Source organism: Parasteatoda tepidariorum, chromosome 8 (assembly GCF_982258835.1).
Source record: "Parasteatoda tepidariorum strain Cologne lab strain chromosome 8, Ptep-v5.0, whole genome shotgun sequence".
Lineage (NCBI taxonomy): Eukaryota > Metazoa > Arthropoda > Arachnida > Araneae > Theridiidae > Parasteatoda > Parasteatoda tepidariorum.
The window spans coordinates 41,865,561-41,892,497 of record NC_141762.1 but is presented as its reverse complement, the minus strand read 5'-3'; the positions used below and the strand labels follow the sequence as shown (position 1 = coordinate 41,892,497).

The 26,937-nt window shown below is 28.1% G+C and overlaps 1 protein-coding gene across 12 annotated transcripts in view; it reads right to left on the bottom strand.

Moving 5' to 3' along the window:
• sif (guanine nucleotide exchange factor still life) overlaps positions 1–26,937 on the bottom strand; it is a 156,705-nt gene that overhangs the window by 85,219 nt on the left and 44,549 nt on the right. For 6 of the 12 annotated variants that reach the window (XM_071180822.2, XM_071180820.2, XM_016074968.4 and 3 more), the window contains exons 2-5: positions 6,697–6,860; positions 3,410–3,591; positions 2,243–2,361; positions 1,054–1,119 (exon numbers count right to left, since the gene is read on the bottom strand). In XM_071180822.2, the coding sequence (XP_071036923.1) occupies positions 1,054–1,119; positions 2,243–2,361; positions 3,410–3,591; positions 6,697–6,803 (474 nt within the window). In that variant the 5' untranslated portion in view covers positions 6,804–6,860. Of the gene's footprint in view, positions 1–1,053; positions 1,120–2,242; positions 2,362–3,409; positions 3,601–6,696; positions 6,861–26,937 lie in introns of all 12 variants that reach the window. The other 6 variants (XM_016074983.4, XM_016074951.4, XM_016074959.4 and 3 more) reach the window with 1 other exon arrangement.

The window sequence follows — 26,937 nt, the reverse complement described above, 5'->3', positions numbered from 1 at the left end:
AGTGAAAAAATCTTTTTTTTCTTATTTTCTTAGAGATTTAATTTGTTATAAGATAAATTAATGAAGGAAGTAACAATATAGTGTAGCACAATCTGTTAAAAAAAAGGAACTATCGTTTCGTAAAACAACTTCATAATTGTAATTAGTTTTACGAATAATTTGTTTTGATCAAGTTACATCAGTTTACAAAAAGGCATAATTTTGTTAATTCTTAACATAATGAAAATTTATTTCATTCGAATTTTAAGCACACATATAAAAATATTTCACAAATATTTTAGGAAAATTTCATCTAACAATTTGAAAATTTGAATCTGGTTGTTGAACAAGAATTTTTCCCTCTCAATTTGCATGTATCTTAAGAAATAATACACCATTTATAATCAAAATGTTCTACATAGAATTTTTTGGACAGATTTAAACGTGCAAAATTGCTAAAAATGGGACTACTTGCAATTTCTTTTTTTAAAAAAAAGGGGAAAAAAACATTTGTTGAATACCTAGTGAGTTTTTACTGAAAAAGAGAACATTTCTTCAAAATCATTGTTTAGTTCATCATTAGTTAAGAGATTGTTCCCACTCACTTCAAAAATAGTGTTTTAAAGAACTATGCTTTTTTAATTTTCTCTCCGGCCCTTGGGAGCTAAACAAAATAAGTTTCCAAATATTTTCTTAGAGTTATTGCTTCATTTTAATTTCGATTGGCTTAAAACTATAGAACAATATTTTGACACGTTGTATACTATCAGGTGTAAGTTTTATAAAATTAATTATTTTCAAAATTCATGCAACTCTGTTAATGCTGATGCAATCTATAAATACGAATTTCACATAAAAGCATGGACCAACATTTTAATCAAATTCAAAAGGGGGGGAATCAAAATTTTAGTTTAATTTTATTTGATACTAACTTAGAATATAATTTTAAACTTTTCAACATGTCAACTTGGCTATCGTATCAGGAGTAAAGAGTTTAATTTTATTACTCTAATAAAAATAAAAGATAAGTAAAAAAATAATAATATCACTTAATATTATTTTTAAATTACTCACTTTTGGTGGTTCCAGTTTCAAAGAATATGACGAGGAAGCCTTTCTCGAAAATTTGAATGAAGGGGACTATAAATACAACATAATCAAAATTAATGTATGGAAATTAACGTATAGAAATTAACGTATGGAAATTACCGTACAGAAACAAACCTATAAGATTTATCCATATATTCTTTTGCATTGTAATAAGTATTTTTGTTTCAAATTGGATAATTTAAATAGGATTCAACTGCTTTTGTTTGTATTTGATTTAACTGTACATCTTAATAGTTTTTTTTAATATAAAAATAAATAGCGAAGAACGGCTTAAGTCCATTTTTCACAAAATCTCCTCTTTTGTATTTTTAGGATTAATAAGTATTTACAAAAGAATAATGTGCAAAATCGGTTCTCTCCGAGGGTTATTACCCAATAAAATTTGGCCGCTCTATCGAAAAAGGTTCCTGTTTGCATTTAAATTTCGAACCAGTTTATATGGTTATAAACCTTCCCCTGATCTTCATATTGCTTAGTATATATCTATTTTATCGCATCATCTAGACTAGTAGAGAGCAGACTAGTAGAGAGAAACTAGTAGAGAGCAGTAACTGGCTTTGAGGGACTTGAGATTCTGCTTAATGTACAAAAAAACTCTTGACTTATAACTTTTGTAGATAAATAATATTCCCTTTTGCCTCAAATAATTTCATTTTATTTCAATACGTTTTATATAGATTTTTAAGCTACAATTAAAGCATATGAACAAAAAAAAAATTTAATTAAATTGGAATTGAATATCCATATTGTTACAACTATTTACTATTAAAAATAATGAGTATTCACACATTTATTAAATTGAGTTGCTGTTTTTTAACATATTTGTTTTCACCATCGGAGCATACTATGTTGTCAATGCATTTCTCCTCCATATTCTATGCTTAATATTCATTATTCAGTTGTAAATTCTTCTTTGTTTGGATGCATCTGTATTCAGTAAATTCTAGCTCCTGCTCAGTTTAAAAGTAATATAAGAGGAACTGATATTTTTCTCCTAGGCAATTCATAAAAGTTTAAAACAATATCGTTAAATTAGAATGTGAGAATGTATATTTTTCTTGAGCATATCTTTATTTTTGCATATTATTAAAAATGTCCGTTAAGAAATGAAATAAATTTTTTGAATACGCTTGGATTATGCAAAAATACTTACACAACATTCTCGAAACTGCTTTGCATCTATAGGCGAAGTAAAATTTAAGCCCCACGTGTCTCCCGTTGCAGGATCTTTCCAATACACAAAGCATTCCGAAGCCTGACCTAATCGTGTTCCTGTTAAATAATATTTCGATAAATATCACAAAAAAAAAAAAACAGATTTGTAGGACACACATATTACTGTATAACATTTAAAAAAAATAAAAGCAATAAAATGACTCTGACTCCTGTTACTTTCGAAGACTATTAAAAGTAGAATATAATACATGGCTAGTTTAAACAGCAACTTTCACTGATCCGAAATAAATAAACATGTTGCAAATTGCTTTTTACTTTGTTGAAAAACTTACTTACTTTTGTATAGTAAGTAATATTGTTTCCAAATTTAGCAATAATATGTACTATATATATTCTTACGCTTCAATTTCAAGTAAAAATATATTTCGGTACAATTTATTTATTGAAAAAAAAAAACAGTTTTATAGTTGCAAAAGAAATCTTCGAGATTATCATTGGAATTATATTTAATTAAAATATAAAATCCAAAAATGTAAATTGGTTTTTCTTTTTGTCTTCATTTGTACTCAGAAATGTATTGATAATTGATTTTGCAAATTAAAAAAAAATTCAATGATGAATCATTGCTTCTCTTAGAACCGCAAATAAGTGTAAATTTGAAAAATCATTTTATGGAAGCAAACTATGTTTAGAAGATTTTGCCTTTAACGCAGAAAAAGACACCAATGTTTCATTCTGTATTTCATAACCAGAAACTATTATAACGCTAAACATAAAATTTTTTACTTATTTTGACCTAAATTAATGCAAAATAATGAAAAAAGTATTAAAGATGTTTAATAAAATTCTGCTTTAAAGATTTAATGTAATCTCAGTTATTTCAGCTGTAATTAGTTATAATTGTTTTAAGTTATAAGTTTACGTACACTGTAACTTTCAATCCTATTGAATTTATATTTTTAATTATTAGCAACAGATATTTTGCTTTTATTATAATAATAATAAGTGATAGTATACGTACTTGTCTTGTTCATGTATTTCGCGACCACACTTCAAACAAATAAAAATAATAAACTTTATCTATTAGCGGTTCACTTAAAAACCCTATATGCCTTTCAAGGGAGGGTAGAGAGGTCTATGGTACCTGGTTGGACAAGGCGAACATCGAGTATCTTCTCCACTTGAGAGTTATAAGCTGTGATGTGGAAGACGCAGTCCGGGGTGTCTTGGATGCAGGTGATATTGACAGGAACCAGGTCCTCCGACACTTGCTGCCACTTCACAGCTCCGCTCGTTGCACTCACATGGAACACCTCCGCCCATAACCTGGAACGACTGTTATTAATAAATTTCGCGTTTTATATTCCATTGTTTCTATATAATAACATTCAAATAAACATTTTGAAATATGATTCATACAATTGATTTGTCTATTGAATGATTTTTCATTCTGATTATTTTGTACACTGTTAGAATTTTCATTCAAAAAGAGTCTGTCCATCCAATTAACCATAATTTTTAAGGTAAAGAACATTTTCTACCTTTACGGTTTTGAACCCGTTAATAACTAGTATGCTTAAAAAACCATCAATACAAAACTATACGATTTCTTAACCATTTTTAATTAGCATGGTTTGAAAACCACTTTAAAGAAATTTAAGTGACCATTTGACTATAAGATTTAAAGCATCTTTCATAGTTCAGAAAACCACTAACTATACACTAAATTGCTTATCATATAATAATACATAATCATATAATTATTTTCTTTTTTTATTTTATTTCCAATGGCAGATTATAGACAGTAATAAGCATACATAAACATCTAAAAATAAGAACAGAAACAAAAGATGCTGCAACAGAGTCTATTAATCACAACATGTCTCTAGCTTCCCAATAGCGTTCTGTGATAGAATTCCTGCAAAGTGCAGAGCAGAGGAGAAGGTGCGTGGAGTCCATGTCCTCACTAAAACTGCAAAGAGTGCATACCGGGGAAGGAACGGTGGCCAAGGGGAATTCAGCCACCGCTCTTCGTCTTGGGCCATTTCGCTCATATAATTATTAATGCAACAAATCAGTCTTAAATATAAGGCCATTGCTATCATTTAATGAAAAGAATAGTCAACGGTTTGAGTCCTTTAAAGCTTTTAACTTAATCTGCTTTTCCCAAAGTGCTAATCATGACTCATTAGTGGGTCTTAAATCAGTATTTGAATAGTCACGACAAGAACTCTTTAAATGTTTAAGCGGATAATTCTAAAAATTTAGAAACATTTATGTTCCATTTCAATATAATTTTTACGCATTTAAAAATTTAAAAAAAAAATTTTATTCACATTTTTATACTCCTTTAACAGTATATTTCTAATCTTAAACTATACCTTTTTATTCTTAAAAGAAATTTTCTCTGCGAAATGTAATCCATATTACCTGCTCATGTCTATATCTGATGTGTTCTAAAGACTTTATACCAAAAACAAAAATTAATTTTCTCTCTAAATTTTTTCTCTATGAACTTATATGAGTGTGTATAGAATCTTAATAATATAAAGGAGAAAATCAAATAATAATGCTGTCCCAAAAAATGGATTAATATTCTGCCTCATGTTTTTTCCATCATCCACATTACTGAAAAGTATGAATATGTTTTTTTTAAAAAAAAAGAGATTGAAATTTTCGAAAGTGTAAACACTGTTAAAACACACGCTTAGTAACTAATAACTGTTCTGAATGAAGCTGAATTTCGTTGTTCTTGGCATTCATTTTCAAAGTAAGTATATTTTGTACGTGTCATTAACATGACTTTAAAAAAGAAGATAAAACAAACATATAATTTAGTTTTATTTACAGTAATAACTCTTACAAAGTTTCTGACAGTAATCAAACCTACATTTATATCTCTAGATATTGCTTATTGAGAACACAAAAAATTCTGATTTGTTGTTCTTATACCTGATAATTCATGGGCTATCATGACAAATTTAGATTAAAATAATGTTAATACTATCAAATATGCAAAGATATGAAAAAAATGGTTCAGTAGGAGTGTTTATAAATGTTAATCTCAACTTCTGTACTCAAATGTTCTCAAACGTCATTAATTTACTCTTTTTGCCATTCAAACTGTTAAAGAAATGCAAATACAAGGATTAAATAAAAGACAATATTTTTAGCTATGCTGATAATTATTGTTAAATCTACATTTGAAATATTCTAAAAATTCTTTTTTTTTCAAGTTTTTTTTCCCAAATTTCTTAGGAAATTTCAAGTTTAAATTTTCTTAAATTTGAAGAAACACCCATATGTATTTCTTGTAAAATTCCTATAATACGATGCTTGCTTTAATATTATAATCAAAGTACATGACAAGGAAATTACGCATAAAAGAGGTCACAATTTTTATGATTCATTTGTATGATTATAAAAAACAAAAAAATATTTTTAGAAACAATCATATCGAAAAAAAAAATATTTGTACTTATAAATTAGTTTTTTTTAAAAAAAAAATATTTGTTTAGAAACAATCATATCTAAAAAAATAATAAAATATTTGTACTTTTAAATTAGTTAAAAAAAATTAGATTTTTTTATTTATTGTTAATAATAATTTATTTTAAAGTCGATCATACCCATATATCATAATATTCACATATTATATTATAAAATCATAACAAATTTTAATTATAATAACTTTATTTTATAACCACTGTTTAACAGCCGCCATTACGATATTTAATAGCATAAATTACATTTTTGAACGAAACTCTATAGTTTCTTTAATAATCCATCGCGATAGAAAAATATGTGTTTTATTTGTCTCTAAAAAAGTTTAGAGTGCTAACGTTGTAGGGAGTCGCTTTAGTTTCGGTTTGTAAAAACTGGGTCGCAATGCTTTCAACTTTCGAAAGCCTCAAACTGAATAATCATTATCAACAAACTCTTCTCTCCTTTTACCTTTGTTTGCCACATTATACAAAAGTTCTTAGGAGTAAAATCTTTAAAAAATATTTAAAAAAAAACTAGATTTTTTTTTCTTTTTTAATGTGACCATTAGGCCCAATAATATCTCAAGTTTCTTAAATATCTGTTTTTGGAACACTGCATAGTGGTATAAATATTTTGTTTTCTTTCTTAAACCTCTATGTTAATTACTACAACACGCATAGTAAAAACAAACATAATGTATGTATTTTCTAAATAAAACAAACAGATAAGTTGATTCATGCTACTCAAAATTAAAACGAGAAGACGTTAGAAGATAAACAAACTAAAGGGAAAAAAATATTTCCCAAAATTTTTAGTTTGGCAAAAGATTCGAGCATATGTTTCATTTCCAGCAGACCCATCTCTAGGTAGTTTGAAAAAGAATGAAAAAAAAAGGGGGTAAAGATCTGAGAAAACACAGGCTGATTAATAGCTTTAAACACTGACCTAAGCAGATGTCCATCCCGTCTCCTGGCATTCTGCCAAGGGGAGTCTTCATAGCGATAGGCTTTCCTGATGAGCGGGGCACAGGAACAACTCAACTTGTTCCCCATTGCTCCACTCAAACAGTCTCACACCCACCAGCTTTCATACTAAGCCAGCTCGCACATCTGAAAGAAGAAAAAAAAGAAAAATGGTTAATTTTATTCATATATACTTCAAACTAGAACTAAAAGGAATACTACATATTTAATTCTTGTGCCCAAAATAAAAAGAAATGTTAAAAAAGCAGGAAAGAAAAGAAGAAAAAATTCTCTTAACTCAGTGGAGTACAAGAAAGTAAAGTGTGCCTCGATAGAAGATCACAAATATGTAAGGGTAAAAAGGGTTGCAGCCTTAAAATTTATGAAAATAATTTATTATTTCATTAATGTTACGTCTATTCTCCAGGGCCATAGTAAGCGAATAATTGTTGAATTTAGAAAGAAAGTTTCATCTTGGTCACTTCATATGAACGTAAGCAATCCTATATCCCCACGCAAATTGTGTGCAGGGTGTTTTGCAGTAACTACCCTTAATATTAGTTATTAGAAAACTTTTAAGAAATTAGATCAATAACACAAGCAGTTTTAAGTAAAAATAAATAAATAAAAGTGTTATAAAAGTCTAACACATCATTAACGACCAAGAAAAAATTAAAAACACGAAAATTATAACTATTGCTGAAGAAAACTAAAAGAAATTTCTTCCTATAACAGCTTAACTCATTCCAATAGCCTTCAGCAATCATTCTTATTATTTTCCTGTTTAATAATGATTTTGTAGATTTTTAATACATTTTTGTCTTTTCATCACTGAAATATTAATTTATGACACCAAATGGTTATTCTTGTTTAACTTTGATTTTGACAAGTATTAAAAAAATTAAAATTGAGGGTGATGATTGAGGATTATTTTTCTCTATTTTATTTAAGTCGGTATAAAATATTGTAGTATTAATAACAAATGTTATTTAACTGTTGATGAATTTTTGTTAATATTTTTTTTAAAAACTACTCGAGCTATTATTGGTCTGAAACATCAACTCAATAATGTGGAAAAAACAAATTATGGAGTGTGACAATCTGAAATTGCTATGCAATGTAATAGAAAGGAGATTTTCAGTGTTCAAGTTCATAATTATAAAAACTGAAATGAAAAGTTGGCAATAATTCAAATTATGATAAAAAGTTAAAGATTTTAATTTTAAAAACTACCTTCCTAGCCCAAATGATATTATATTTAAGTGTATTGTACTAGTTATAGCAACAATTTATGTTAAAATAAGAAATAAGGGTATTAATACCAAATAATTTAAAAGCCAGTTGACTCTGTATTCTTGTTTCATTCTTTAATTACGTTTAAATGAGGAATATGATTCGGCATATAGTCATTGTATTGACTACTGTTGTCAACGCTTGCAAGTTGCTTACTCATTAATACTGAGTGATAAAAATACTGAATGAAGAAATCGGTTCGGGAACAAAAAAAAAACTTTAAGTATAAGTTAGAACTTTCCAGAAAGTGCTGATTGCCACATTTGTTGTCAACAGACTGACGATTTTATTAAACTATTAAAAGAAGAAATTTCTGTTTTAATGCTTTATGTTAGTAGAGTGTATTTGTATTTTTTAATTTATTTATTTAATATTGATCATTAAAGATCCAATAAAAACTAGTTACAATTGTTTTTAATTATATAAGACTTTTTGAAAGCATTGAAGTATTATAAGTATACGAAAATGATAAGGTCTGATAAGTTCTGATAACTACATTCCAATTTCGATTTTTTTTTCATTAATGGAAGTACATAAGGTTTTTGTAACACTCGTTCAATAACAAAATTATCAGTTGAGTTATATTAATTGAAACTATGAAATAAAAATTTATATTTTTAGTTTTATAAATTATATTGGTTGTGTGCTCAATACCACAAAATTAAATGTTTGAGAGATATACCGAAACCTAATACCATGAAACATATACAAATATAGTATCAAATTAACTAAATAAACTTATCAATACTAAAACATTATTCATATTTATTTATTTAAATCGATTGTTACAGTCAGTACTTGATTTATGTCTATAGTCACAATGTATGAGACTACCCTTTTATGTGATTCAAAAATCTTTACTCCAGTAAATTTTCATGAAAAAAATATTTTTCGAATAACTTCTTCACTTCCAGTTTTAAAATATGTACGTTTAAATAAAAAATATCTGGGCAGAATTAAAATATTTAATTCGTAAATTTAAGTAAGCACAAAAACGTTAAGAGTACTTTTAAAATGTTATCACATCTTTGGCCCTTTTTTTATTGTAAGTCGAGCACTGTATTAAGTTACATTAAGATTTTCTCTTAGGAATGTTGTTTATTATGGCTTTTTTCTTTAACGGTAAAGCAATGGAGTTTATCTATTTTAAAGGGAAACATATTTTTTCATTCGGATCAAAATTTAGGCCTATTTTTTATGTTTTACTTTATTCATGTCTTCACGATCAGAACAACTTTATTTATTTTTAATCAGAAATTTGGTCTTTATACTGATATTTTGCATTGGGATTGCAATCTTAGAAAAAAATTTTATATGCGTTTAGTAAATAAGTTTCATTTTCTACTTTTTGCTGAATTTCCTTCACAAATTTTTAAATACTTTATTTTTTGTTTCGTTCCTCTTTTTATAGTAAACATTTTAAAACTTTCCTTTGAAATTTTACTCTTTGATGTTTTTGTGCATTGATATTTAATAATTTATCAAGATAACTTCTTTCCTTTTAAATTTAATTTCCAATCGTCAAACTTTCCAATTATCATTTAACAGCCGCTGGAAAGTATTCTGCAAGATTTGAGAATAGTAAAACATTCCTGCAACTGCCCGCCTTGGGCCAGTGGAGACATGAAGGTTAAGGCTCCACAATTTCGTGATTGCCGAAATGTGATCAGCACTGCGCACAGACCGCCATTACTTTCCCAGACAAGCTGGTACCCATCGATCTGAAACTGTGTAAGCTTCAGGCCGCCACAGGGGTTCGAACTCCAGTTCGTCACAGTGACGGTTCAGTGTCTTAACCACTAAGCCATCGCAGTTCAAGAGTAGAGCATACGAAAGTGTTTTTCTTCTTAAATATAGATTCAATAGCTTCTCAGGGAAGATGATCTCAAAATTAATAATTTTACATAAAATAATTGAAAACAGCAGATTCAGTTGAACTAGACTCTGCTGAAATGACTTCCTTGATTGCGATGTGTTTTAGGAAAGGATAATCCTTATTCGATTTCCCTTATTTGTTCCTTATTTTATTGTTTCTTCGTTTTTTATCTTTTATTTTTAGGTTCATAATAAATTAATTTAAGTATATATTTTATTATCTTGAGTGCAAAATTGTTATACGTTTTTTTTTAAACAAAGAAAATTAATTTGCAGCAACATAGCTGCCCCTTGTCTTAGGCCACTAAAACATTTATAAAACTAAATCTGTATCAAATTTCGCTCTCACTTGCATTAATATCATTTTTGTTGCTATTATCTGAATTTGTAGCGCTCAAGTTAATTACTATAAATTTTAAAAACGAATATAAATAAATTTGACTACAACTTTATTCAATTTTCTCTTTTTAGAAATTAACTTTTCAAACAAATTTCATTAAAAAATATTATATCATGCCAGAGACTGTACAGAGCGCAAAATAAAAAATAGCCCATCTGAATAACTTTCGACCTAATTTTCGGTTCTTTACTTTCCAGGACTCAATCTTAATGGTTCAATAGGATGACCGCAAATATGCTAATTAACTAGTGCAGACGATATTTTACGTTACGAAATAAGACACAAAAGCATACTTTTTCTGATAAAACATATCTTTTTTCTCGACGGGGAAGTCGTAATCTGGGGTCCCAATACTTTGGTTAGGAGAGCGGACCATAGTTTAAATCACTTAATGTTGGTTTTACTTTTTGCGTATTTGACCACATCTCGAGGTTTTTTAAGCGATTTAAAAAATTTTGTACACTATTATAAAATTTATTTATTGAAAGATAATTTCCTGCAAACTTTTAGTATATATTTATTATTTTATTTACTAATAGTCGAAAAGATTTCGAATATACCATTTTTTAAATCATTTTAAAGAATTCAACTTTAAGTGGAAAATGAAAAATTTGAGCGAAATCTGTCGAATTGTTCACGAGTAATTGAATTTTAAAAACACGACTTCCTCATATTTAGTACTTTCTATACTATTATTTAACGAAAATTTCTTATTATAAAGGATATATTAAGATTTTTAAGTATAATGAATTGTTTGATAGAGGCTTACTAATATCTATTTTCGATAAACATTTACGAGTAATCTGCAAAAATATATACATACATGAAATTCTAGAAGAAAATTAAATGAAATGCTTCAGTTAATGTCTTTTTCATCTTGTTCTCCCATCACCATATCAAGATTCACAAGATATAAGAGAGATCAGCACGTCGGCACACATCAGACGATTTTCAAAATATCTCAACAAAGATAAGTCATAAAGGAGTTGAATAGAAATTTCGAAATAACCTTACTCTTAAACGCTTCATATTTAATCACAAAAAACGAATTCGGTACGTAAAGAACGAAGGAAAGAAAAAAAATATCGGCATATACATAGAACAGAAGTGAAGAAAGAACAGAAAAATACTTGCAAGGCAGGACTCATCTCTGTATGATTTTATTTTATTTTATAACCAGCGTTGAACAGCTAACCATATACTGAGTTTACGGCTATCAATATTTACCTCCGTAGCCTTGTAATTTTGAACCCAATCCAGAAGACAACTCTTGGGTTAAACATCATTTTAAACCGGCCTTAGTGAAGGGCTGTTTGATGAAATTAATCCGCATTTGCGGTGCATGGAGAGGAAGAACACGAAACTCTCACACGGATAGCCTGACGGTAAAAAGATCCTAACTCATGATCCGTCTACCATTGAGAATATTTCACATCGGCACCGTGAGCCGCTAGCAGATTTTATATCAACCAATCACTGAGATTCGAACCTGAAGCACCTCATCAGAATCCGAACATTCTATCGCCTGAGTGCTTTAAAGTAACCGCCGAAACAGGGGCTCGAACCCAGAACCGTTAGGTTCAAAACCTATGCTAAATAACTGCTTTGTGCTTCTTTTTTTTCTTCAATTTCAAAATTTATTATTACTTAACGAAAATTTTTAACGTGTTGTTAAAGATTTGAAATTAGAAAATTTTTAACACTTTGTATTAAGATTTTTAGATAAAAAGAATCTTTTGATGGAGAATGTTACTATTTTCCAGAAAAATATCAATTTCAGATATACATTTATCAGCAATCTGCAAATATCTGTAAAAGAAATTCTGCTTATAAATTAAATCAAATGCTTTCAAATGCTTCAGTTGATGTCTTTTTCATCATGTTCTCCAGTCACCATATCGGATTCTCAAGATAAAAGAGACATCAGCACGTCGGCACATATCAGACAATTTTCAAAATGTCTCAGCAAAGAGGAAAAGCCATAAAGGGGTAGAGACGAAATTTCGAAACAACCTTACTCTTAAGCGTTTCATATTTAATCGCAAAAAACGAATTCAATACACGAGGAAAGAAGAAGAGGAAAAAATATCGCCATATATATGGAAGAGAGAGTGGAAGAGAAGTGAAGAGAGAAGAGAGAAAAAGATCGCAAGGCGAGAGTCGCCTATGAATGATTGAAAAACCTGGGTGAGTGCTCTGAGCGAAAAAAGATTTAAGAAAAATGAAGTAAGTCACATTTTAAGATTGAAATGGGTAGTTGGCCAAAAAAGGCACTGAATGTTTTGGTCTAATCACTCGAGTTTCATTTTGGTTGAAAATCATATTTAACTATCATTTACCTTTATTTTTTCATTTTTACTGTGAAAAGTTGAAATTTAATTGTAAATTGAAATATTGAAAGCTTGCAAGATAAGTGCGCAATTTATTTTTTACTTCAAATTTGAGTAAAGCATTAAAAAAAGCAATTTTGAATCAATTTTCCTTGCTGTATACATTAAGGTTTTGTAGAAAATTTAGAGGAGAGTTCACTGATTCAGACCACTTTTTAAATTTGTAAATGATACTAACTTAACTAAATGTAAAGCAATGAAACTTAATTGTAATTTATTTCTTTAATTATCTTTTAAAGAATTTCGCTTATAAAAGGGGAAAAATCTCTATAAAACCGTGTCTTAGATCTAATGAAGGTAATTGGTGTCTGAAATTTCCCAATTATGCAGCATTAGGAACAGTTTCCCCAAATTTACAGTCTTGTTAAGAAAGTCAATATTTTAAGAAAAATAGCTTTTTTTCCCATTTTTTAAAAATAAATTGAGCTAATAAGGATTTTATATTTTAACGTCTTTATTTATTCAATTATGCAGATTAAATTTGACATCAGTACTCAAGTGTAAACCGATTTGTGGAATTTTATTCAATGCTCTAATTTTACCCCCTTTTTGTGTGATATTCCTAATTTTTTCTAAGTAATATTGATATTAATATTGTCATTACCGTTCCCAGTTTAGAAATTTTCTTCTTACTCGCTTATTTTTATAAGACAAACATCTGTTAATAAGCAATAACAAACAAAAACTGAGCTATATAAATAAGAAACTAAGCGATTTGTTCTGAAAGTAAAATTTACCTAAAATAAATAAACAAAACGAGTTACTTAGATATCATGCTCCATAATTTTTATTTATTTATTTTCTTCAGTTTTGCATTATGTACATTTCCCTTTCGAATGAAATAAAGATTGCTAATAAATATGTTCAGTTTTTTTTTTTATTCGTTTAGTTAAAGTTTTGGCTGACATAGAACATATATTATAGTACATTCAGTGGGTTAACTCTTATTTCGCCAATCTTAAAAGAATATAAATAAAATAAATAATAAATTAAACCATTTAAAGTCAGTTTTTTTTAATAATATAGTCATAAAGAATCACAAATAATAAAAAGGGAGATTAAGATTTTGTGCCAATTCTGTTTATAATGAGATTCATATTAGAATATATGCTCTTAATGCAACATTATTTCAACATTTTTAAAATATGTGATCTTAATAAACTGTTTATGTTCAATATGTTTTGTTATTTACCGATTCAGATATTATGCAGATTCAGATTATATTTTATTAAAGCAACCTTATTGCAACATTTTTAGAATGTGTAATCTTGATAAGCTTTTAATAATTAGTATGTTTTGGCATTTATAGATTCAGATATTACATATATTGAGATATAAGTAGATTCAGATTTGTAGATCAGTTATTTTCTCTGATTTGTTTCAAGCAACTTACACTTAAAGCTTCAATACCCTCTTAAAAATCACAAAATATATGATGAAAAGTGATCCTAAAAATTATTATTTGCGATAAAACAGTAGTATTAAATTCAGTGAAGGTGTTGAATATTTTATGTCTTTCAGAAGTATAATTTCCTGACATAATCTCTCTGAAATAATAACTTAAAACTTTAAGTTTCATTAGCTACTAATTTATTACCTTTTTTTCAATAAAGTAGTATTAAATTAGTATTTATAAATGTAATAAAAAAAATTTACATCATTTTAAAGTTTTTAATTTTGAATGAAAAAATACAAAATTTGAAAAAAAAAAAACAAAAACAAAAAAAAAAAAAAAATGGTCGAATAGTTCCTGAGAAATCGAACGTTTAAAAAAAAATCGCGTTTTTAAAATTCAACTTTTCAGGAATTGTTCAACGATTTTGCTCAAATTTTGTAATCTGTAATGTAAAATTACATTCCTTAAAATGATGCAAAAAATCGTCTATTATTAAATTAGATAATAAAAAATGATAAATATTTACTGAAAATTACTTTTTGCATGGAATTATCTTTAGGTAAAATAATTTTATAATTGCGTGCAAAAAGTTTTCAATGCACTCGAAAGGTTTACGAGATATAGCGAAATACGCAGAAATAAAATATGGTTTTACAATAAGTGATAAAATTTGACTAACGTGTTAAAATTTAATAATTTTATTACGATTCTTAGAGCACGACAGAAAAAAACCATTCATTCGGTTAGATTTACTTTTCAGTTCTGTATTTTTTACTAAGTGTGTGGCAATAAAGACTATAATTTTGAAAACCAGAATTCCCGGTAAAACGCTACGATATGAACGGTAAATTACCAGGTTATCTACGATATGAACGGTAAATTAACGGTAAATTACCAGGTTTGAATTCCGTAACAAAACTTATGTTCTCTTCTCATTTTTTAGTTATTTATTTACCACATTGTCATTACAGTACGGTAATTAAGTAGAATTTTATTCTATGTACATTTATTTCAAATTGAACTACCAATTATTGACAAAATTTTTATTTATAATTTTTAACCGTCATAATCAAATATTATATTTAATGAGTTAATATTTATTTCAATAAAGGAACTTTAGAACACACATTTTTATATTCAAAAAGGCCAAAAAGTCTAGAATGCATAAACAATTTTCGATTAAAATATCAACTAACTATTTTCTATTACACACATCCAGTGGGCCAAGCGGATAACCAAAGCCAGTTTAATCTACTTTCATCGTCTAGAAAATACACATTCCCTTTTACCTCAGACCCCAACTTATTCCTGTTTTATCCCGTATCCTGAAAACGACCTACTAACTGTCATCAAGGCGGGCGGGAAATGCAGTTTGCGCAGGTCGATGGCGGTAGTCCGATGATGTGGGGAGGGCGGACTGTGAATGACTGCATGGGGTATATAACACTGCAAATGTGTTACGTAGCGCACAGAGAAATGCGATGCTGCATTTCTTATCAGTTGGCCCGATATTGCCTGCAGACCGAAAGAAAAAATGAGTTTTTCTCTCGCTTCATGGATCCTGTTGATCCAGATTGCTCGCAGTCGTTATTTCATCTGTAGAAAGAGTAACTGTAACTTTCTGTATCGGATGGTTCGGTTTATACGGATGTTAGTGAGGTAGATGCGTCTCTCAGATGGTGCTAAACGGATTTCTATCCTATTAATGAGTTTGGTATAGTTGTTTCTATGCTGCTGATTGACATCGTAAAATCAAATTACTCGTTTTCAAAAACTAGGGTGCTTTTAGTTTGTTTTCTGTTCATTTAGTTTTTTAACACAAGAATTTCATTCTCTTTTCTTTTTTCGTCTGTGAGAAAGTTATTTGTATAACTGCAAATGCTTACGTAGGCTTCAAAAAAACATAATTTGTCTTACGGGAAAACGTGCAATTTTAAATTCTTCAAACTTTTGTAGTTTTTATTTTCATTTTTAAATCATACAATTAACAGTGAAATGAAACATATCAGTTGAAGTACATAAAAACATAAGATTTATATTGTTTTAAGAGTATATGCATTGTAGTCCTTCAAAAACTTATAATTCCTCGTTTAGCAGAAATATGCTACGTATTCAGTATTATTCTTCATTTTATTCTACCAATTATCAAATAAAAGATTTAAGCATTTAAATATTCAAATAAAATGTTGACACTGTGGTAATGTTTCTTAATGTTAAAGTTGAAAAGAACTAAGCATTCGCAAAAGAATGTGCTAAAATTATTACACAAAGTAGCTTTACGCTTTTTTTAGGAAAAATATTAAAGTGACGAAAATAAATTTGTTGTAAAGTAAACTGTTACTTAAGAAGATCTCGATATGCCTCATAGTTATGTTAAACAAGTTTGCCTAAATGGGATAAACAGCTCAATTGTTTGAATGAACTCATACTATAATTGTTGTTTTTGAAATATTTCTCGCTTTTTAAGCTTAATTCTTAAAAAAATATTTATAATTATCTTTTTTATATATTTAAAGCAATAAGTTCTCTGCTGTTAAAAAAACTATAGCAAACTAATGATAAATATATGGAGACAATTTAAATCGTAAATATTTTTGCATTGAAGATTCGTAAGCTAGGGGGAAAATGGAAGTTAAGTTCACCTAAAGTTATTTCTGACTGAAAATCGAAAGTGTAATTTTTTCATGCTTTAACAAAAAATCAAATGTATTTAATTGATCCCAAGCAAAAATTGACCAAATTGAATACATTATAGTTGGATTAAGAAGGGAAAATTAAACTTTTCTTAAAATTATTTTTAAAGTTTCAGAGTGACAGTTTTATAAACACAATGAAACAGATTGCTAATGAGCAGATTGCAATTCATTTCGGATTGCTTAACTTATTTAAATCATATGTAGGGATAACATAGAAAGTTTAACCTGCTTTAACAGAACAGTTCCATTTATTTTTAAATGCAACAGAATTTAACAAAAGGTAACATTATCTGATAGTTTAAACAGTCGTATTTGCCCATTTTTATTTAAACTAGAAACTACTTTTATTAATAGTTTTCCAAGGGTAAAAATTTGAATCAAACTACGTACCTACTGAAGAGTGGTTTAACCCACTACAAGAAAGGCTTGACTAATTGGATTTATAAGAAATTTTGAAACATATACAGCACTAATTCAATGGCTGTTCTTTCTTTTACACGCAATATTGTCTACAGAAAGATGAAATTTCTGAGGATTATTTACTGTCAAAAAATAAAAAATTGGAATTCAATCCATTACCTAAATCTATCTGATTAGATAATTGGATACATTTGTTATCTAAATCCTTGCAATAAATTATGCAAAAGAATAATCTATAATATATATGATTATAAAAGTCGATAAATGAATTTAGCTTGAATCACAAATTTAGATTTTTGAAGGCAATTCTACTTTGAGAGAAAAAAAAATGGTCAAAACCTACCAGAATATGGTAAAATTTAATGTGGTTCTGGCTCCAAATGTGGTTCTGGCTCAGCAAAATCGATAATTCTTATCGAAGCTCATACGTAATGATTTTAGTAAAATTAACAATAAAACATGGTTTTATAATGTGTGATAAAACCTAGAATATGTGATAAAATTTCGAAACTTTATCTGATACCTCTGAGCATGGCACAAAAACCATTTACTCTCTTAAATTTACTTTTTTGTTTTGTATTTTTAACTAAATATATGGTATTAAGAACTATAAGTTTGAAAACCAAAATTTCCACTAAATCGTTCGATAATAGCAAAAATTACTAAATGTTTTGGATTTATTAATCAAAACTATGGCTTCTTTTATCAAAAATGCCATTACCATAGAGTGCAGTAATTTTATCAGAATTTTTTTATCTCCGTTTAAAATTCGTATTTTTGTTTGCTTCTTAGTCTTGTTAATCTTTATAAAGTTTTTTTCTTTTCTCTCTTATTCTTTTGCACGAGCTTTTCTAATTTCTACTTTGACAGGGGTACCAGTTATCATACCAAATTCTTCATTTGGTACTATGGATCGAACCAACACCTCCTAGAATAAGGAAGGCCTCAGCACGGATTAATTTAGTAGTCCGATGTGACGAAGTTAACTGCGCAGTTGATGAAAAATAAGAAAGATGTCATTACGTTCGGGGTACTAAGCTGTGCAGTGGTTGAAAATACGAAATACGTCATTACGTTTGGACTACTAAAGGATATTTATGGTAACCCGTGCAGAGGCCTACTCTTTTCTAGGAGGTGTTGGTCGAACCTCCCTTAATTGTCATTGTGTATAAAAATTAAGGAAAAAAAACTCATTAAAAATAGAAAGTAAAAGTAAATATACAAGGAATTCATACACATTATAGACATGCACTTATTTTTATACAAATTAATAAAAAAATGGTACAGGGCAGAAGAACTTATGAAACAAAAGTTTACTTTTTTGAATTAAAATTATCTTATTGATAATTAGACATTGATTTTACTTCGAAATGGCTTATGGGCAGAATTAACCCGTGATTTTGTATGGTAATGCCATGCTGCCATTTGGTACTCATCATCAAAATAGATGTTAAAATATAAAATATGAAGTAAGTCACCCCATTTTTTCTCTATTAGTTGCGATCCTTTAATTCCAAGATAGACAGGGTGTACTGTAAAAATTCCGGATCAAATGTTAGTGAAAAGTTTTGGCACCCTGAGTGCCTCAATCGTGAAAATTCAATTTACCGTAAAAACTATTTTTACCATAAAATTTGATACCGTAATTTGTACAGTAATATTTATTTAATTTCACACTGATTTCACAGTAAATCTTATTATATATATATTCGGCATATCAGATTTTTGCTTCATGAAACTTGCCGGTAAAAATTGCTGTCATGCTTATTGCCGTGGCTTTTATCGTAATCTCTTTTATAGTGTAGTTTATAAAATGCATTTATTTAAATTTTGCAAATACGTGCAAAAAAAAATGTCGTTGAGGCACAAAAATCACTTTTGTGACTAAACCACCGGTCAGAATCAAGTTAACTAGTCCGTAAAAACTTGGGAAATCAATAAAAAAAATTAATAATTGTAATATATATTTTTTTTTTTAATTTGCTTATCCATCTTTGAAGATTGGGAAAACCAGATATTTGAAGTCTGAAGAATTAAAAAAAAATCAATTTTGCAATGATTATTAAAAAGTAATTATTGATAATTTATTTTTGATTACAAGTTTTAATAATTATTAATCATAATAAATTATATTATAATTGTAATTTCATAATCCTGGCAATTTCTAAATATTGTTCTGGTAGCAGAAACCTTTGTATGATGTTAAATGCTATGAAAAAATTGTAAAATTTATCTGCGAAGCGTATGGAAAAATATTTGTTTTCGCAAATTTTAAATGGCAAGAACGTCTAATATTACAATTCATGTTAAATTAATTACAATACTAAAATAAAGTACTTAAAATTAATTAATAAACACTTAATTAGAGAAGTTTAAAACTTATTTCATAATTATGAAGTAAAAAGACTAGATATTAATACACTGGTGTAATGGAAGATGTGTGTGGTAGTTGTTGGTGTAGATTAAAGTAGAAGTATTTTTGTTGATTTTGGCAGAACTTGAAAAATTAATGGAATATGTCTGATTGTGATCTGTTGAAAACAGGATCATAATAATAATGAAACTTTTATTTCCTTCAGACCTCAATGTGCAAACTAAAAAGAATATTGTTACTTAAGTGACAATTGAAGTAAAATTATAAATTTTGAATAATATAAATAAGGGCAGGGCATGGGAGATAAATCTTCCAGTATCTGCCTAATCAAAAGCCAAATCTAAAGTTAATATTTAATCAGCGCTTTGTAGTTCAGGAGAGATCTATTATAAACGTTTTACCAAAAAAGGACACAGTCAAGTATCAAGCCAATTCAGCCAACCACCTGATATCACATCTCAATATTTAAATAATCTGGATGAAGGCTTAAGGCCAAAAGGTTGGTTGAAAATTAAAGTAAACCTAATAACGTATTGTGCAAATGCACAGTGGGCCACATACAAGGTTTCGTGGCCAAAATTAGTATTTCGATAAAATTTGTTTCAAAATTTGAGGGTTTTTATTTAGGGCTTTCATGTGCAGGTAAATTGAATTAATAGTTGAAATTTTGGAATATACTAAAAATACCAACAAAAAAAACAAGATGGCGGCTGAAATATGGCGAGCAAAAAAAATATATATACATAGTATGCTTAAATAATTAAATACAGCAATGAAAATATGATAATTTTCGTAATTTTATATTAAAAATGAAAAGCAAATTATATTTCCGAGGTAATATTACAAAATAACGAGAATTAATTACAAAATAATGAGAAAACATGAAAAAAACATATTTTTTGTTTTTTGGTATATTTAGTCCACCTTTTCAATATGGGCAAAATGGGGCAGGTTTTTTCGGAAGAAAAAACATCAAAAAAGACAACAAAAAAAAGTTTAGCTAATTGCCTCGTGGAACTTTTTGGAGATAAGTTTCGAAAGTGATTCAAACATTGTAAAATGTCAAATGATAAGATATAAACTGTAAGTTTGTCAAGAGTATTAACTAATCCAACAAATTGAAAAATTGTACTATAATTTCAGACTAATTACTCTGATAAAAATGAAACAGAAAGGTGAAATTCCTATATATATTTCTGAAATATAAATTTAAAAGTTACATTAAAAAAATCTTTTTTAACATATTTTTTACTACATTGTACTCTTGTCGGTCCGAAAAGTAAATTATAATTTTTGGAATGATTATGAATACTTAATTTGGGCTATATTAAAGCTGCCTAAACATATTTTAGTTGAAATTTAATTTTTGACTTTTGGCCAAAGATCATGGTCTTCTGGCCCACTGTGTAATGATTAATGTGATTGAAGACAGAAGGGTTAAAAATCGATTTTGCTGCTTCGTTTTCGTGACATTGAATAATAATTAGTTATACACTAGCAATTAAATAAAAAAAAAGACGTTACATTTATTGAGAATAGAAATATTTGCATTCGTACTTTGTAAAATTGAATTAAAATTAATTAACAGATTTATTTAAGAAGGATTAGGAATGATTAAATTTATGTAATAAAAATGACAGAAAGTAGCACACTTTTTTCATATAAATTTCGATAATTATGACATAATAAATATTGATCTTTTCTGCAGAAAGCTTTGTAGCAGAAGTTTTAGGCATTAATATTTCAAATTAATAACACACTAAATGTTTTATTTTTTAGCAGGCCATTTATATCTAGAAATGGAGTATATAAAGAATTTAGGAGAAATTGTTTCAAGAAACGAAATTCATTTAGCTTATTAGAGATAATTAATATGAACTATAACACCATTCTTTTTTGAGCGGTAAATATGTTTAACACCACACAATATGAACTATTAAAATGTTGGAAAATTAATAAATTTTATTTGTGCTTATTCAAAAAATAAATTGTATAAATAGTACAAATTTCAAAAGACATTGTATATTTTAATTTTTTATTCACGTAATGACTGGAGTTGCAAAATCATTTTCGACAAAATGTCTGAAAACATGAAGCAACAAATTCCATAATCTCTTTTCGTACGCTTTTAGTACAGCACAAACGATAGCCAGCGTATTAGTATGAATACAGCTTTCATCTTTAAATAATAATCTAAATTTATCTTTAACTTTTGAACTAATGATTGGATTTTCACGTATCTAATTTTAATAGTTCATAGGAGTGACCTTAATTATTCTAATTACTTAGTTCAAACGATATTTTAAAGTTTCCAAATCAGACTTACTTTCTTTGAATAAAGATACATATATTTGATGAATTTGGATTTCTTACACTCGAAATGTGGTTGGTTGGCGCAATCTAGGAAATATGGCCCCAATAGTTTTGGCCATGAGAGAGGTACAGTCCGAATTTTAGACCCCTTTATGTTAATTTTACTTTTTCTGTATTTCATCATATCTTGGTGGAATTTTTAAAGCGAATTGCACACAATTATAACATTCGTTTATCCAAAGATAATAGCGAGCAAAAACTGCTTTTTAAATATTACTTATTATTATTTATTATTTAAATTTTGAATAGTATGGTACACAAATTTCGAAATAATGTTAAAAAATTTACTTTTATACACCAAAATACAAAATTTGAATAAAATTACTCGAATAGTTCTTGAGAAGTAGAATTTTTAAAAAGTTGTATGTTTAAAATCCAATTTTTCAGGAACTACACGTCTGATTTCGTACAAATTTTGTATTTTGCCATATAAATTACATACTTCAAAATCAAAAAGAAAATTGTACATCTTACAATTCAAAATTTTTTAAACTCTTACTAAATAAAACAATGAAAAGTAATAAAAAACTAAAAATAATTTTTTGTATGGATTTTATAAAAGTGTGCAAACATTTTTTGACCCGTTTATAAAAATTCTCGATATATGGCGAAATACATAAAAAATAAAATTATTATTATGGTTTCCAAACTTTGGACCAAATCTGCTGACCAAACTATTGGGACATATTTTCCAAATTGCGGCTACCCTCTATATTTTGAGGGTCAAAAATCCAAAGACATCGTACAAAATATATGATTATTCAGAAAAAGTACGTCTTTGTATCTGATTTCTCATCTTAAAATATCATTTACACTAAAATAATTATCATAATTGTGGCCACTCTCTTGGCCACTCCACTCAACTATTAAGATTGAGTTCTAGTACGAGAAGATCCAATCATTAGATCAAAAGTTATTGACGGCAACTCGTTTTTTATACATACTTCATAAAACCAAAAGTTATTTACCAATGGTGGTGCAAAATGAAAGAAGTGAAATAAATTGTCTCGAACGAGTAAAAATTGGTGATTTAGCGGTAAATATACGGTCATAGAAAGTGTCCTGCAAATAAATAATAAAAAATTTTATTTGGAGCAATTTACGAAGTACTTCTCAATTACAAATTGTAGAGAAGAAAAAAATCCCATGAATGATATATTTTGAAAGTTCACATTTTGAAAATGCAAATAAAACAGCAAATTCGTTTTTTATACATACTTCATCAAAACTAAAGTTATGTACCAATGGTGGTACAAAATGAAAGCAGTAGAATAAGTTGTCTCGAACGAGTAAAAATTGGTGATTTAGCTGTAAATATACGGTCATAGAAAAGGTCCCGTAAATAAATAATAAAAATTCTTATTTGAAGCAATTTACGAAGTACTTCTCAATTACAAATTGTAGAGAAGAAAAAAATCCTATGAATGTTATATTTTAAAAGTTCACATTTTGAAAATGTAAATAAAACAACAAATTTGTAGTTTTTGAATACTTCTCCAAATACAAAACAAGTAAATCAATCTTTTGGAAACAAAAATTTGCGACGGAAAATAAGAGAATGAAAAAAATAAAAAAAGAGGGTGCTTCAGCAACGAAGATGAAATCTGTTATGTGTAAGGAACCAATAGGTGGAGGTGAACATCCCCCCACCCCTCCCAATTTCGCACCGTGATACTTCGGAGAGAAGTTTTATAAGCTTTTTGTTTTATTTTTTATTTATTTTACAACCATTCCCTGTTCAAACTCAAAGAAATGAAAGTGGTTCGAATTGGATGAAGGCGAATGTTTTTCGTAGAAAACAAAACTGTACAGGGAGTCGCTAAAACCGAGATTTTGGAATTTTTAGGAAAATAAATATGCTTTTTGAGGTGAAATTCCATTTACTCGTAGAGCTTCTTCTTTAGGATTTCAAGGAGAAACATTAAAATATCCTTTCTTGGGAATAAAATGGGATTTTTTTTTCTTATTTAGTCTGAAAAAGATTAGTTTGTTTATAAATTTATTTTATACAAATGTAATCAATTTTTTAAGATGCAATGAGTTTTAACAGTGAGTAAAGATGGTACAATAAATAGTACATTTTATCCTAATCAAATTTTTCCTCGAAATTCTGGGTAAAATGTTTACGTTTTTACACACCATTAAATTAATTGCAGAAATTTTATAAAATGCTGCTTAAATAACTGCAAGACAGTTTTTAACCGTAAAGGTTGCCCAATTCTGAAAAATATGAAAGATTATAGAGCTTTGATACTTTTCATTTACGATTTGTAAAGTAGAAATAAACAGGGTCATGATCAAGCAATCACTTATAACTATTAATTAAAATTTATCTCAGTTATTTATTATTAACTAATATACGAGTAAACAGTAAATATAATTTTTTTAAAATTTTATTTAAGTATTTGCTTTTTTTGAAACTCTCAAATTTCTGCTCCGATCAGATTAGCAGTAGATATGGATATTGATTATTGATCCGAATTATCATCGTAAAACTGATACGAATCAGTGTTTTGAATCAGTTGATTAGGATTATCTTATTGAAATCGCTGGATTCAATAACATGATAACATTACATCTTTTTACCTGAAGAGTTTTAAATTACTATTAGGGGTTGGTTTGGTTGCTTTAATTTAAAAAAATTTATCCTTTCAAACTAATGTTGGGCAATAAAAATGCAAAGACTTTTTTAAAAACATTTTTCGAAACCGAATTTAGCTCACCTTAGAAAGCTTTATGTATTTTTCTTTTGATAATATAAAAGAAAATTTCAACCTGGATAATTATTTTTGTTGAAGGAAAGTATTAATTTTAATGCAGTATATTTATATTTCAAATTTAAACGATCAGGTCAAACTTTAAAAAAATGTATAAGGGGTGTCACGATGTCAAAATTGTATATGAATGCAATTTCATTTGCATTTCTTTAAATTTATGTAGTATCAGGAGACATTAGCATCATCTAACCCCTATTGGCAGCATAGGCATTATTTTGTTACTAATTATGACTATAACTACTAAATGATATCACAACAAAAGTGAATATCGATGTACTAAATTAATGTCATGGAGTTATAATGAAAAATTTATCACTTTAAAGCAATTTTTTTTTCATTCGTTTGATTTGTTGGCTATTAATTTATAAAACTATACTGCTGAATTTCATTTGGTTATAACCGTCGTTGAACAGCTTACCCAATTTCGGGTTTATGACTATTAGTGTTTAACTCTGTAGGTTTGAAATTTTGAACCAAATCCAGAAGACAAGGAATCTCCTGAATCAAGTATTGAGAGAAATTTCTTTTTGAGGAAACTAACCCATATTTTCGTTACATGTAGAGGAAAACTACGAAAACCTTCCTCGGTTAGGCTGACGGCAAGGGGCACTGTGATCGGTGCGAACTGTGCACGGAATTCGTATCGACCAGCCATCAAGGCTCTTATTTGGTTATAGAAGAGAAGATTTTGAAATGTTCAATTATTAGAGAACAATGATTTTTTTGAAAATCATATTGTGAATAAACTTTGGGATAGTAATGCATATTGTACCTACACTGAGAAAGAAAAAGTATGGTCAAAATGGAGGGGAGCCAAATCTGCTTGTTTAGTAAACTTTCATTACACTAAATAAGTAGTACACTAATTAAAACTAAATTTCATACTTAATAAATATTTATTAATGCGAACAATGTGCTTGCATCTCCTTGGAAAGTTTGGGTAAGTCAGGTTTGTATGTTGTTGTTTTTAATTTTAAGCCAATTTGTATCCCCATTACTTTAGAAAAAGTATGCGCGCATGCTTGTGGTACCTTTGTATCACACCGGAGTGCCCCGAAAACATACGAACAATTTCAGCCGGTAGCTTGTAAATGGTTTGTGTTTACGTTTACGAAAACTAATAAAATTAAATTCGATGTTCGTTACGTATTTTTACAACAATATACCTATCTATCTTTTAACTTAAACAAAAAGTTATCCATGTTCTCGATTTATAGAAGAATTTTAATTTATCAAAATAAGATGTAATTTTTTTCTTACTAAGTTTTTTATTTTTAATGGAAATATTATTGCTCCTTCCGTGGATATTTGCGCCAGAGCCGCACTTAAGGAGCCAAAGAGCCACATGCGCTCTGGAGCCGCACTTCGCCGACCACTGCCTTAGAGCATGGCATAAAAATCCCTTACTCGATTAAATTTAATTTTCAGTTTTGTATTTCTTACTAAATGTGTAGTAATAAGAGCTATAATTTTGAGAACTAGAGTTTCCGGTAAGCCGTTACCATATGAACGGTAATTTAGTAATTTTCTATTTCTTTTTTTGTAACAGTGAACTTCTTTATCTTGTACAATATAAAAATTTTCAAAAAAATAATTCTTAATAAAATTTCCAATTTGCTAAAAAAATTTCAGCTTTTGTTTTCTTTTCTATAACTGAAAAAAATTAAGATATCTGCATTATCAAATCGGAAATATAACTTCTGAAATACATAGTATTAATATTCAGCATTCTTGTTGACATAAATGCTATAGGAAGTGTGTGGTAATAAGAGCTATAATTTTGAGAACTAGAATTTCCGGTAAGCCGTTACCATATGAACGGTAATTTAGTAATTTTCTATTTCTTTTTTTGTAACAGTGAACTTCTTTATCTTGTACAATATAAAAATTTTCAAAAAAATAATTCTTAATAAAATTTCTAATTTGCTAAAAAATTTCAGCTTTTGTTTTCTTTTCTATAACTGAAAAAAAAATAAAGATATCTGCATTATCAAATCGGAAATATAACTTCTGAAATACGTGGTATTAATATTCAGCATTCTTGTTGACATGAATGCTATAGGAAGTGTGTGGTAATAAGAGCTATAATTTTGAGAACTAGAGTTTCCGGTAAGCCGTTACCATATGAACGGTAATTTAGTAATTTTCTATTTCTTTTTTTGTAACAGTGAACTTCTTTATCTTGTACAAAATAAAAAATTTCAAACAAATAATTCTTAATAAAATTTCT